This window comes from Rhopilema esculentum, chromosome 8 (genome assembly GCF_057945365.1).
Source record: "Rhopilema esculentum isolate cy_ngs chromosome 8, ASM5794536v1, whole genome shotgun sequence".
Classification (NCBI taxonomy): Eukaryota; Metazoa; Cnidaria; class Scyphozoa; order Rhizostomeae; family Rhizostomatidae; genus Rhopilema; species Rhopilema esculentum.
This window is the reverse complement of record NC_142822.1, coordinates 5,093,308-5,107,185: the sequence shown is the minus strand read 5'-3', so window position 1 is coordinate 5,107,185 and position 13,878 is coordinate 5,093,308. Positions and strand designations below refer to the sequence as shown.

The 13,878-nt window shown below is 38.2% G+C and overlaps 1 protein-coding gene across 5 annotated transcripts; it reads left to right on the top strand.

Moving 5' to 3' along the window:
* Positions 1 to 2,668: 2,668 nt before the first annotated feature.
* LOC135695097 (pancreatic lipase-related protein 2) lies at positions 2,669 to 13,013 on the top strand. Of its 5 annotated transcripts, none has more exons than XM_065214058.2 (8): positions 7,878 to 8,026; positions 8,326 to 8,553; positions 9,202 to 9,495; positions 9,996 to 10,202; positions 10,754 to 10,993; positions 11,257 to 11,377; positions 12,143 to 12,292; positions 12,761 to 13,013. In XM_065214058.2, exons 1-8 carry the CDS (start codon positions 7,942 to 7,944, stop codon positions 12,843 to 12,845), a joined length of 1,410 nt encoding a protein of 469 aa, XP_065070130.2. In that variant the 5' UTR covers positions 7,878 to 7,941; the 3' UTR covers positions 12,846 to 13,013. The 5 variants fall into 5 exon arrangements, 2 of the variants coding, with proteins under 2 accessions (XP_065070130.2, XP_065070129.2); XM_065214057.2 differs by having other exon boundaries at positions 7,880 to 8,026; positions 8,323 to 8,553; XR_010517229.2 differs by lacking the exons at positions 9,202 to 9,495; positions 9,996 to 10,202; positions 10,754 to 10,993; ... (1 more) ...; positions 12,143 to 12,292; positions 12,761 to 13,013 and adding an exon at positions 2,669 to 7,591 and having other exon boundaries at positions 7,897 to 8,026; positions 8,323 to 8,463.
* Positions 13,014 to 13,878: the final 865 nt, after the last annotated feature.

Here is a 13,878-nt window from a genome sequence, read left to right as displayed (position 1 = left end):
GTTGAGAAAGGATTATGGCATCGCCGCCTCCCTGGTTTCGCTGGCCCTGTTCACTGAGAAGTCACAGAAGGGTATTCGAATGGGCCCCCAAAAGGGATAAAGGAAATACGGGAAATTGACAAATCGTGTGCACATGACAAATTTTATGGGGTTAGTGTTTGAATATTTATTTTCCTCAGTCTTGATTTCAGAGCCTGCCTCTTGCTGTTCAAATCTGTTTTCAAAAGTCAAAATAACAATTTGATGTGACATACAGTTTTCATACACGCCCACCAATACGTCCAGTAAATTTTTATTTATTGAAAATCCATTTTACCGTACATCTAACCTTATCCTAGAATGTTACACTCTATCCAGGCTCTAAGATGCAACCCTTTCAGTCTCCTACTTTTACAGATTTGGGTCAGATAATCCTTTACTTTATACCCCGAAAGCTAAGCTTTGTCTATGACCCTTTGTGAAGGAACCGCGAAGCACGTGATTGCGTGGTGTACGATTTCTGGGTTATCACCATAGAAATAGTAGCGCTAGAATGCGCGGTCTATCACGTGACGCGTGCGAACTATGGGGATCCAAAATGGTAGCAACAAGTTGGCAAAAAAATACGCGGGAAATCACAGCGGACAGTATTGCCTACCCCTGTCACCGTATACGCGCTTGAATTTCTAATTAATCTAATGCACTGTTGCTAACATTGAATGATAATCGAACTTTGATAAAAGAAATGGTAGTGTCGTGTGCTGCTTTCGGCTGCCAGAATCGATGGAATCCTATAAAAGACTTACTTCCCGGTCAAACAAACATATCGTTCTACAAGTAAGTAGGCCCGTTGTGTGTACGGTGTTTCTCGTTATTCTTGATAGGAATTTGAATAGAAAAAAATATCTTCCAAAAATTCTATGATACTTTTATTAACTATTCGAAATGATTTTCATCATTGATATTTCTACTATGTTTACAAACAGACAGTAGGTACATAAAATCGGGAGGGCAGTGAACCAAATTAAAAGTCATCTTATGGTTCGTGGCATTAATTCTTCAAAGAGGGTGCAATAGGTGAATTTACTCGGCTGCCGAAGATAAATTCTCCTACAATTTCTTATATTGTAGCAAAATTTCCTAACAAACTTTGGTGGAAGGGGGGACATGAACGTATTCTTATGTATTTCAGTAAATACGTACTTAAATATGTGGAACCATATATCTCTTTATTTAATGAGTTTATGAGGAAATCCATAGATGGGGTAACATTTCCATTCCTATTCTGTTTTTTTATACTGGATTATAATAAGCAGGGGTGGGGGGGGGGGGGGTGGTTGCAAAAAACTACTGACCTGAATAAATACCATGGTATGTCCCTATTGGGTACTTTTTAACAAATAACCCTAAATGCAAAAATATTGAAACAGCTCATAAGTGAAGCAATTGACCTCCTTGCTAGAAGGGAAGCTAAAGTTCATGCAGTCATCTTTGATTGTGCTCTTAAGAATGTTAGCATGGCTGAGAAACTTGGATGTGATATAAAAAACCTTTGCACATTATTTCCATATTTCCATATCCATACCCCAGTGAAAATATCTTTGTAATTCTTGATACCTGCCACATGCTGAAGCTTGCAAGAAATGCCTTTTCCACCATCAAGATCTTTTGTACCCCAGCTGGACAAATAATATCTTGGTAGTATGTTCTTGCACTCTATAGAACACAAAAAATGACATACTATCAGTGTTGCAGCACAGACTTTAAGCCATTCTGTGGCATCTGCAATAACTTTTTTGAGAAATCTGGGGTTGCAAGAATTTAAGGACAGCAAAGCAAGCAGCGACTTCGTCCTTCTGATGAACAATATCTTTGATATGCTTAACTCAAAAAGCAAACTTGGACAGCATACAAAGAGACCTGAAAACAACAACGCTGTTTACATATATTAATTTGAACTGGAAAAAGTTGATTCAAAACTTCGAAATTTTGTCAGAGACCTAACGGCTGGGATTTGATTTCAAGGTAATTTAAGCCAATTTTGTTATTAGTCTCGAATGCATCAAGTTTCAACAAGACTTTCTAGACACTGAATCACGCTGTTGTTGACAATTTTGTTTACCAGTAACTTCCGCGTTTCTGCTAGGCCAAAAACTTGAGGAATTTATTAAATACTACTCAAAAATAATATCGCATACCCATTTATAATGGTTGAAGGTTGTCTAATGATAATGAACTTGAAATTGAATAAATCCATAATTAATTACTAAGGTGCCCTAGGGAAGGAAATTTGGTGAAGAAAGGAGTCCAAACAAAATACGAAGAAAAACCGTAAAACGACTCGCTGTGGCGTAAGGAAAAAGTAAAAACGTCCCTTACCTTCTTCTATTTTGGCGCTGGAAAGTTTTCATGAAATTTTTCTCCTCATATCACCACGCAGAATCGGTAAGTCCATAACTTCTTATTTGTGTACAACGTACGCCACAAAAGCTTTTTGCCAACATGTTGCTACCATCTTTGCTGCCCATTGGTATTACGCAGAAAACAATAGGCGAACAATAGAGCGCGCATTCTAGCTCTACTATTTCTATGGTTATCACATCAGACATGTCATACACAAAATATGATTTGCCAAAATATTGCCCCTCCCCAAAAATTTTTATTTGATTTAGACGGAATAAAGAATATATCCTGTCGAGAACTGTGAGGAGGCGTATCCCTCAATCCTCTTTTCATATGCACTGTGGCTGCAGATTCTACGGAGAAGAAAGAACGAAAAACAAACACAATGAGAAAAGTAGATTATACAGTTCTACTTTTTGTCGCTTTGTGATTTAATTCCTCCTCCGTCGTGTCTGCAATGTAGGCTACATAAACATAACCATCATATTATATCGTATTTACACCCTTCTTTCCTAGAGGCCGGTGACCCATATCTACCATCAAATGGCCATGTGCAATCTCATTGACAAGTGAATTGCTATCCTAGAAACACCTATGAAATATATAGAAGGCCATAACTTCATAAATGGATATATGAAATGAAGGGAAAGGCTAATGCGGCTTACGCAGCAATAACAACATCCAAATTATGATTTCAAAAAAAGTTCATTTAGCATCATCAACTGCCAAATGATGTTAAAATGCGTGCATCGAATTTTTGTCGCTCTTCCTGGCAGTTCTGATTGCTTTTTAATAGCAATGTTAATGCCAAGCGCACTGTTCTGCTGCACTGGTACAAATTTTTGAAAGTTTTTTGAACGGTCCTCATCATTATGGCGACCTCTGTGCCAATTTTTCACTCAGTCTTTTCTAGAAATGCCAATGTCTGTTTGCACGGATAAACAACATGCACGAATAATATAAACAAGGCAAAAGTAAAGAAGTGGGGTAAAATATTTACGATGGCTTGGTATTGTTTGCACTTGACAGTGGCGCTAGAAAAAACTTATTGTTATCATATAGCCCTGCGGATGACATTTAGTTTGCAGAATCATGTATACAAATGTCATGAAAACAGCAAGACACTTTATTGTTGACCAATTTATTTTCTGTTGACGGCTAAAATAGAACAGAACCTAGGCTGAGTGGCCGCTAGGCTGGTTGAAGATAAATGCAATATTGATAGATCGAACTCTTTTTTTTAAATGCTGGTATTTAGAGCTGCATGGACTCAATCGAGCAGTTAGGCTGCGAATTTTACGTAAGGTAACAGGAAGCTGTATGATTATCGCCGAGTCACGATGCTCGTAATTTTGGCACTATTGTCACTGATTCCATTCTATGGCCTAGCAGATGAATGCAGTACCAATTTATCGATGCAAGACCTGGATGGTGAGGTGATTATTGCAGGATTGTTTCCTTTAAATTATTATAGCTCTAAAAAGTCGACATTTGTTCGAAACGACGTGGCCATAACTTGGGTTGAAGCGTTCATCTTTGCGATTGGACAAATAAACAATAACAGCGAGATTCTACCTGGAATGCGTATTGGATATGATGTGCGAAACAGCTGCAACGAGGAGGAAATCGCTTTGAAAAACGTCTTGGATTTCAGGTTGGACTTGAGTTTTCTCGACAATAGTACTGGTGAACTTGATACCGGCCAGAAATGTGGCTGTTTGGAGGCGAGAAACCGAATAGTGGCCGTTGTTGGGGGAGCATCGTCAAGTATATCGACGTCAGTGTCAAATGTATTGAGTGTAGATGGCATGCCTCAGATAAGTTACTCTTCGACGAGCGTTGCGCTGAGTAATAAAGATAAATACCCAAACTTCCTTAGGACGCTGCCTTCTGATATTTACCAAGCAAAGGCAATTGTGGCACTTTTGAAAAAGTTTGAGTGGACATATGTTAATATTTTCGCGTCAGACGATGACTATGGAAGGCTTGGGTTTTATCAGTTGGAAAAGGAATTGAGGAGTGAAGGTATGTGCATTGCAGAGTCAAAGATTTTTAAAAGATCACTAAACAGAGAGAGGTTGAATGAGATCGTTGATAAAATTCGTAAAGGAATTAGCAAGAATGCTAATGTTGTTGTGTTGTGGTGTCAGATAAACGCAGCAAAAATGATCATTGAGGAGGCATGGAAAATGGGGCTGCGAGGCATCACCTGGCTTGGTTGTGAAACTCTAGGTAATAATGTTGACCTACTCGAGCTTGGGCATATTGTTAATGGATTTATTGGTCTGAAGCCCACTCTGAGTAACGTAACAGCATTTGAAGAGTACCTAGACAATCTTGTTCCTTCAAATGAAAGTTCTAGCAACCCATGGCTGCAGGCTTATTGGTCAGCATTGCCAGCATGTTCAAATGAATATCTTGGAAACTCGACCATTAATTGCACAATGTCAAGAGAAGGAAAGAATTTACCTAGGAGTAAGTATTCCCACGTGATCAGTGCTGTTTATGCAGTGTCCTTGGCCTTGCATGAAATCGCAAGAATATCGAATGGTACAGTGCTTGAAATATTGTCAGTTATGACTCCAGAAGAATTTTACAATGAAATCAAAGGTGTGAAATACAGAGATTCGGAAAGTGATTTGAAGATTGGTTTCGACGACGAAGGGGATCCCGAATTTGCATCATATACTTTTACAAATATACAAAATCTCTCTCAAAACAGAGGACTCGATTTTGTTGATATTGGGCAGTGGGATGGAGAAATTGGGAAAGTCGAGATAAAAGTTGATAGAATATCGTGGGCTGGGAACCAGACGTTTGTGAGCTCCAAATGCAGCACGCCTTGTCTTCCTGGAATGTTTAAAATCCCAGGCGATGTTTCTTGTTGTTGGTCGTGTGTTGAATGCAAAGTCGATACGATTAGCACAGGTGGTAATGTGACGTCATGCGTGCCTTGCCCAGATTCTAAGATTTCCAATGCAAACAACACTGAATGCCTTCAGCTCAAGGAAATTACTTTCTCGGCAAGCAACATGATGCTGGAGGCATTTCTCTTCATTGCTTCAGTAACACTTCTCTCGGTTGTTTTTGTTTTTCTAATCTACATAAAGAACTGGAACACTCCTGTTGTAAAATCATCTAATAGAGAGCTATCACTTATTCAACTGGTCATGCTGTTTGCCTCCTTCTGGTACCCAGCCTCTTATGTGATAAAGCCCTCCCGAATCAACTGTACAATTCAGCCAGTTTGGCTAGCAATCTGTCCCACGATCGTTTTGGCGATCACCTTTGTAAAAACCCACAGGCTTTACAGAATATTTAACAAAAAGACAACGGAACAGTCGAAAATGTTGCACAACAAATACCAGTCGCTTGTTGTTTTTATAATACTGTTCTTGCAAATCCTTTTTATAGTCTTGTGGCTGCAAAGAAACAAACTGAAAGTCGTAAGAACTATAAATCGTCTCGAAATGTCTTTTATATGGCATTGTTGCGAGAGTGCTGGGAACTTGCTCGTAATCTCGCAAAGTTACAACATAACGATATCGATTGCTTGTGCCTTTATGGCTTTTCGAGCTCGTAAGTTACCAACTGCATTTAACGAGGCTCGATACATCGCATTCGGCACATTTACGTATTGCATTCTATGGATGTTCTCTATTCCGCTCTTTCTCAGTGTTGACGTCATCGAAAAGAACCAAGTTATTTGTGCTGTGAGCATTATAACAAGCTTGTCTTTGCTTCTGTGGTTCTATGGCAACAAAATTCGAGTGATGCTTTTCGTGCCTGACCAAAACACGAAGCACTTTTTCACTAGACAGGCAACAATTGATCAGTTTGCTAGGTCAAACAGAGACTCATCAAGCATGACGTCATCGTGGCCAACCCTGCCAAATACACACGGGACAGCATTGTCTATATACAGCTCGTCGTATTCTATTGATCAAAGAACTTCGACTGTTGGGTCACTCAGTTCTCTCGTATCAGCAAAGAAGCTAGCTGGAACATGTAATCCTAGAATTATGAAGAAATATGCTTCTTCTCCTAAAGATATAATATTTCCAAGATATGGAAAGGAAAGATCGCAGACTATTGACTGAAAAATGAATGTTTAAATGTTAAAACGTTTTCTTTATAAAAGGTCTGCAGTTAATTATATGATGTTGAAGAGCGTGAAACTCGCCAGTTGGGAATTCTTTGTAATATTAATGGGGAAACAACTGAAACTGTTTCAAAACAATGCTAGGGGTCTTGTCGAAAATCATGTAGCGTTTTGTTAAGCTTCCACCAGTTAGCGTTTTGTTAAGCTAAATGTTTAAGACCGATGACTGGCCTTTTCTAGACGAACGGGCTAAAGTTCTTACTAGCTTTCTTCCAGCAGTGCAACTTAACTTAACTAGTTTTTCTATGAAAAAATGCCATTTAAGCACGCAAGATGTGATCCAATTCAACTTTTATTTATACACTACTAATCTCATATTATAGAAGATCGCCAGTTTACTAGATTGCTATGTATTTGATATATATATATATATATATATATATATATATATGAAACCGTTTTCTTTAAAGAGATCCATAAAGTAAATTTTTAAGACGTTGGTGTAGAATACCAAGAATCCCAAAAGATATTCTATTAGTCAAACTACCTCTGCAATTGTTTTGCTCTATTAGCTTTTAAACGAATACAGACAGCTATTTTGAAGTCAGTTTCCATGGAGCAATCGTTACCCGGCGAATGGTATATTTTCATAGTTTAGCTATGTTTATTATCATCCCTTGCATATGGCATACACAAACGAAGCATCTAAAACAATGTTTTGTTGCCAGATTCAAGCTCTCGATAGAACCTGTTTAAAGCATTTTCTCCTTTCGTTTCATAGGCCCCAAGCTTCTCCCGCCTTTCCCTTGCGTAACAATAAGACTCAGCGCAATTACTGGATATGCTATTTCTCGATACCGTTAAATCGCTGTCGCTTTATGATATTTAGGATCGTTTACATATTTAATTCATTTATCGGTGATGTTGATGGTTTTATGTTGAGATTCCACTCTTATTGTAAAACCTAGAACATGACACCTTGAATGCAATTAAAACTGCCAACTATGATTTGCCAGGTTGAGATAAAAACAAACATGTTGTTTTGTCAGCCGCCCAATTCTCGTGTACAAAAACAAACAAAACTTGAACAAGAATGTTGGCAAACACGTGAGAAACTGCTTCACAAAAGTATCTTTTATGACTATAACAATGTTAACCCATTTTTTCATGGTGCAAACTTGTGTAAATCACCGCCATTTTGCTTTTTTATTGCAGCTATGCAACACCCTCTTGATATGTGCAAACCGATACTGCTTGAAATAGGTGTTAAAGATAAGTTACGTAAGTCGCTTCTAAATGTTATGAAAGATTACTTGCGATCGAACGAGTCTGAAAAGCTAAACAGTTTGTTTACTCAATAAACTGTGTCAATCTCTTTTGTTCTGCAGCTTTTTAAATAGTGCCTTGTTCAGTTGTTTTGCAGATCAAGTTTTGGTTGATCCTTCTTCGTCGGAAAAATGCTCTTCTTGGTTGAAAAAATGCTGATGAAATCAATTTACTCTTGCCTGGCATTTGTCATCATTGGATCTTATGCTGCTGCTGGTTTGTAAAATTTCATCAATTTTGTATATATCTTTCAATTATTTCTCTTCTTCCATCCACTTATTTGCGCGTAGCCTTGTCGGAATACTCGCTCTATGCAGCATCAACTCGTTATCTTTTGCAATAAATTCATTTATTTATAATTACAAAATTTTTACACCATATTCTATTTCCTTGAAAGGAAAATTGTTGTCTTGACTTGAGTTGCTGTCTTTTCCAACAATTAATCTGAATTTTCACTTCGTTTCTTCCAAAAGTAGCATTTCTTATAAGGAATCCTTTTCATTTCTCGTTAGCAGACCATGTCAGTTTTCCTCCTTTTGGCAATTTCACCAAGGATCCACCATTCCACAAGTCTTGGATGTTACTACCACAATCTCCAAGCAGCGTTGGAACACAATTTCATTTGTTCACGAGGGCGTCGCAAGGCATAGGCCAGCAATTAAATCCTTTAAAGCGAGCAAGCATAAAATCTTCAGACTTTGTTGGAACAAAAAGCACAGTATTCATTTCACACGGATATACAGGTATCATTTCTTTAAAAATGTTTAGATAGCAGCTTTGTGGGAGTGCTCTCCTCGATTTGGTCAGTCGGTCAATAATCACAGCCAATAATCACAGCCAATAATCACAGCCAATAATCACAGCCAATAATCACAGCCAATAATCACAGCCAATAATCACAGCCAATAATCACAGCCAATAATCACAGCCAATGATCACAGACAATAATCACAGCCAATAATCACAGCCAATAATCACAGCCAATGATCACAGCCAATCACCCAGACACATCAACCAATCACTTTGATCAGTCAGGTAATCGACCAGTCAATGGAAGTTTCAAGCTTAAAAAGCTCAATAAGAGATATCAATATATGTACAATATAAGCATATATAATCGGATTTTTACGGCCCACATTTCGCTAACCAGGACCATATACTTCTAAGGCCATTGATTCTAACCACAAGTTATAATGGGTTTGACGGTGATAATGCAAGCCAGGTATGATTTAAACAATTCCGTATTTGGTGGTGGCTCCCACGCTGCAAAAGTGACAATGAATGAAAAATTTCTTTCATTTGAGGAGTAACGGGTATCCGCAAGGGGAATATTGGGTTCTAGTACGTTTAGGAAGAGTTAGAATTTAACTGAAAATTTTCTTCTTTTCTAGGAAGCATTGATTCACCGCTGAACAAGCCAATGACAAGCGCTTTGCTGCAGAGAGGTGATTTCAACGTGATCGTCGTCGCTTGGAAGGAGGGCTCCTATGCGTCATATCATCAAGCAGCAGCCAACTGTCGGTTGGTGGGCGCACAGATTGGATATCTCATTGAGATGTTACACAGCGAGACTGGTCTCCCTTTCTCAAAGGTGCACGTGGTTGGATACAGCCTTGGGGGACAAGTTGCAGGTTATACAGGGACCTATTTAAGGAAAATGGGTCATAAACTTGGGCGAATTACCGGTAAGAATCGCGATATAGACAGTGCAATTGCAATAGTTTGATCTAACAGGTACAAATCCTGTCTAGCGTTTTTGCCATTATGAAGATATCTTTTTGCCTTCCGGGAAGATAAAGTGATTAATCCTATTTTTGTGAAGATTGTTTGAAAGAGTGTCCTAGGGAAGAATGCTGGGGTAGGGTCGTGGAGGAGAAAGTGTTGGAAGAAAGGTAGAAAGCAGTAAAATTATGAAAGAGAGAGAAGGAAGACAGGGGAGAATAAAGATTAATAAAAAGGAAAAAAGATAAATTCGCTTGGCTTGGACCATGTTTTCAATGCCTTGGGCCGATTCTAACTTCCTCTGCTAGTTATCTCCTGCCACGACTCGATTTGTTGCTCCCTCCGAAAGATAAGCTCTCTAACATTTAAGCACTATCGCTACGTTTTTTTAAATGAATCAGACGTAAATTTTTTTTGTTTTTTTAAAATCTCCACCTTTTAAATAGTTATTGAAATATTTCAGCGTTGGATCCGGCAGCACCTCTGTTTGAGCACGAAGACATTGAAGTCCGCATCGATAAGTCTGATGCGGAATTCGTTGATGTAATACACACCAATACACAAAAGGTAGCCGTAGCAACTGGCATTGGCATGGCAACGCCAGCTGGTCACATCGACTTTTACGTAAACGGAGGAGGAAGACAGCCTGGTTGTCTGGACCTTGACGATGGTACTATTTTTTAATAGCTTGTCTGCTAAACAGTTTCAATAAACCAAAGTTTCCTGAATAGTCTAAAGGATCGAAAGAGATTAAAGGATCGAAAGACAATTAGAAGCAGTTCTCTTCTGCATCATTGCACGGAGGGTTTTTAACTGATATATTCTATGAAGTATAAGATCAAGTGATAAACATATGATAAACATATGTGAACAAGGAAAAACAATCGATGTGAACAAGATATTAATCCTCGTTTCCCAATTTCTTTAAAAGCTCATCGTGTTACGAGTCTTAGCATAAAATAAGGTAGTTGGGTTGGGGAGAGGTCAAAATTGAAGTGAGAGAAGTAATAATGGCGTTGAAGTATTCGATAATAATTCAACCATTTTTCTTGCTTCTAAAAATATTCATAATTTCTTCCCGATACACTAAATTGTATCACCACTATTGTGGCCAACGTTACGATCCACCCCACACAAATTGAAAAGAATTCTTAACTAAAAACTTCTGAATTTCACTTTATGCCAGGAATTTATGTTTCTTTAAACATTTATACATTTCAGGGGTTTCAAAAATTTTCAGCTGTAGCCACCAGCGATCATACATGTTATTCATTGAATCGATTGCTACCGGTGATGCAGTTAAAGGCTACCCATGCGCTTCGTACTCGGAATTCACAAAGGGGGCATGTACGCAGTGCCCCTCTCATGGTTGCCCTAGCTTCGGGTATGACTCCATCAAGCTAAAAAGCCTTTCCTCCGGAAATTTCTACCTGAAAACGGCTAGCGATACTTCTTTTTTGGGTAAGTAGTATCGAAAGCTTTCGTTAATTGTAGCAGAGACTGATACTTATTTCTTCCTGAGAATGTGACTCATTTTTGTCAACCATCTCCGAACATGCTGCCATATCTTAGTCAACTTCGGCCATATCTTAGAGTCTTCTCTTAGTCAACTTCGGCCTAATCAAATATAACATTGTTATTAAATGTAAGTTAGTTAAAATGGAGCCACAGTGGAAAATGTTTGTATCACACTTTGCTGATTGTTCGAATATTTTTAATTGTAGTCCCTAACTATAAAGTGACGTTCAAGACAGGAACGGCAATGTTGGGCGACCTGCTCGGAGGAGTCATACGAGTAAAACTTACAGGGAGCAAAGGAGTTTCTGAAAAGGTTTCCTTTGAGAGGTAATACTGTCAATGCCAAGAACAATTATACCTGAAATTAAGGGATTTTTCTAAGATGTTGTGAAGTATGCTATAAAAGTCAAGATAAATATGAATCAGTACATGGCTCTAAGCCTATTTTGTAATTCATCAGGGAGCATTGAATTCCAAGCAGACATGGCTGTCCTTGTTATTCCTGTGTTTATGTATCGGAAATTATAAGGAATTTCCAAAACCAACGTTTCTGTCGTCGCCTTCAGTCCAAACTTAAGAAATTTGAGCCTCAAATATATATAAGAACACAAAATTATAAGAACACATATGATTCCAAGAGTTATATTATTTGGGACCTAAGACCAAAGATTTCACCTAACAAAACTCTTTTTAGTGAATGATTATACATTTTTTGCAAAATTCTTTTCTCGGAAGAAGGCAACATTTCCAAATCCACATCAACACTATGTGCCAGCTCCCGACCTGCTTTGGAAATAGAATAAATTAAAAACATTTGTCTACCAGTAATTCATCTCTAAATGCTCTTTAAAAGAGAAAGTAAAGCTCACCCCAAGTTGAGTTTTCCTCTTGTGTGGGCCCTCGTAGTCCTTTTAGTAACAAAATCTTTCATGGCTCAGTTTTTTAAGAATATATAGTCCATAACTGCTTTAAGCATGTAATCGGCACCCCCATCTGAAAATTACCCATCCGATCCCGCTTTGCAACAACCTTCTTTTATCATCCAGTGAAAAACCATTCGAAAATGTCAGTCTAATTTCGATTTTATGACAGGAGAAAGATGGGCCGAGGGACAACTGAGTCATTTGTTGCTGGGATAAAGGATGTTGGAGTTCCTTCGTTTCTTGAGATATGGCACGCTGACCCATTTCAGAAGTGGAACCTGAGAAAAGTTGTGGTGGAAAAATTTGAAAGTAGTGAAAGGTACGTTTCAGAAAGATCTTCAGCTGGTCCTTTAGCAAATCTTGAAGGTGCATAAAGATGTAGCGTGGATCACGCTTTTGTCTCAGATAGAAACGATATCAGAATTAAAGGGTATTGAGAGAGTTTACTGGCACTGAAATGAACTTTTATATTCCAAAAGTGCGGTAAACAATCAAAACAAATACATTGGACACAGATTCACAGGTAAAACAGCATCAGAAATTTTTGTCACTTCTTGTAATGGGACTGGACGCTAATCAATAGAACATTACGATGTTAATTCATATTGCTTCTGTTTATTGTGTTTTGTTGTGTTTATCTTGTGATCATGAGTCAGTTTCGCTTCTTACCGTACATGCCCCCCCCCCATTTTAGAATAAGTGGAACGGAATAAGTTTTCTGTTTCTATTTTTCGGTGAATTACTGCACCGCCTCAGCCATTCCTAATAATGCTTTCTCCTTCTTCAGATACTATGCATGCACTGATGTTTGGTTGAATTCAAAAAATAACCAAATCAATTTGTCAAGAAGTACCGGACACGACGAATGTTGATTGTACTGCAAGAGACAGCTTCTTGATCACACGGTTCTTGCTTAACAGTTGTTAACTCTAGCGCACACAACAATTCACAGTGATTAATATAAAACTTAAAAAATATTGTATGATCATGCTGACTGTGATAAGCAGTTAATATCAATTATTATTCTCTGAGAGTTTCTATTTTGCTGATATTGATTTTTATTCTTCTGGTGATTGAATTACATTTTCTTTTAATCAAATAAGTGCAAGCAGCAGTCGGGATCTAGGGCCTGCCCGCATAGGCTTAGGAGACGGGCCTGGGGGCAGGGCGGGGCCAGGGGGCTCAGCCCCCTTCTACTTTCCGAAGGGGGGCTGCTCTTTCCTATTTTTTCTGGGTGATTCTAGAATATCAAATCTAAATCTGCCAGGATCAAATCTTTGATTGAACCGATATTGTCTTTTGACATTTGCATTCATGTGTGACTTCGATAGGCCTTTTGATAACTGAAAACTCAAAAATGCTGGCAAATATTACTGTTTTAAATTCTTCATTTTCAAGATTTTTCTACTCAAGTAACAGATAGAGGTTGGAAAAGGATTTATCCCTAGAAAACATGGTATTGAGGAGCCGTGCAGTGCAAACGAAACAACTGAAACGCTCATTTTGTATATAATATAGAGAAAGCTCTATGCCCCTTTTACATTTTTTGGCTCAACCCTACTGGGCTAGGGTGTTTAAGCCCATGCCTGCCCAAGTTTTCTATTGCCAACGCTGTAAATAATATCATTTCTGATTAAAAGGACTCAACGAACTGTGCCAAACACAAAACCGAGGATATTCATTGTTTTTGTAATCTTATTGAAGCTGGTTTTTGTTTTTACAAATCTGCTTCTTTCAATATTTCTCATTAAACAATACTTTTTCCACTCTTAAAGGCATTGAGTCGTGGTAAATGCTGTTTCCATGTGATAAGTTTGTTTTCATGTGATCAGACATTCTTTGTCGAAAGCGAAAGGCATTTGAAAAACCTTTGTGGCATTTGAAAGGTAGAAATTGGGGAAGAAG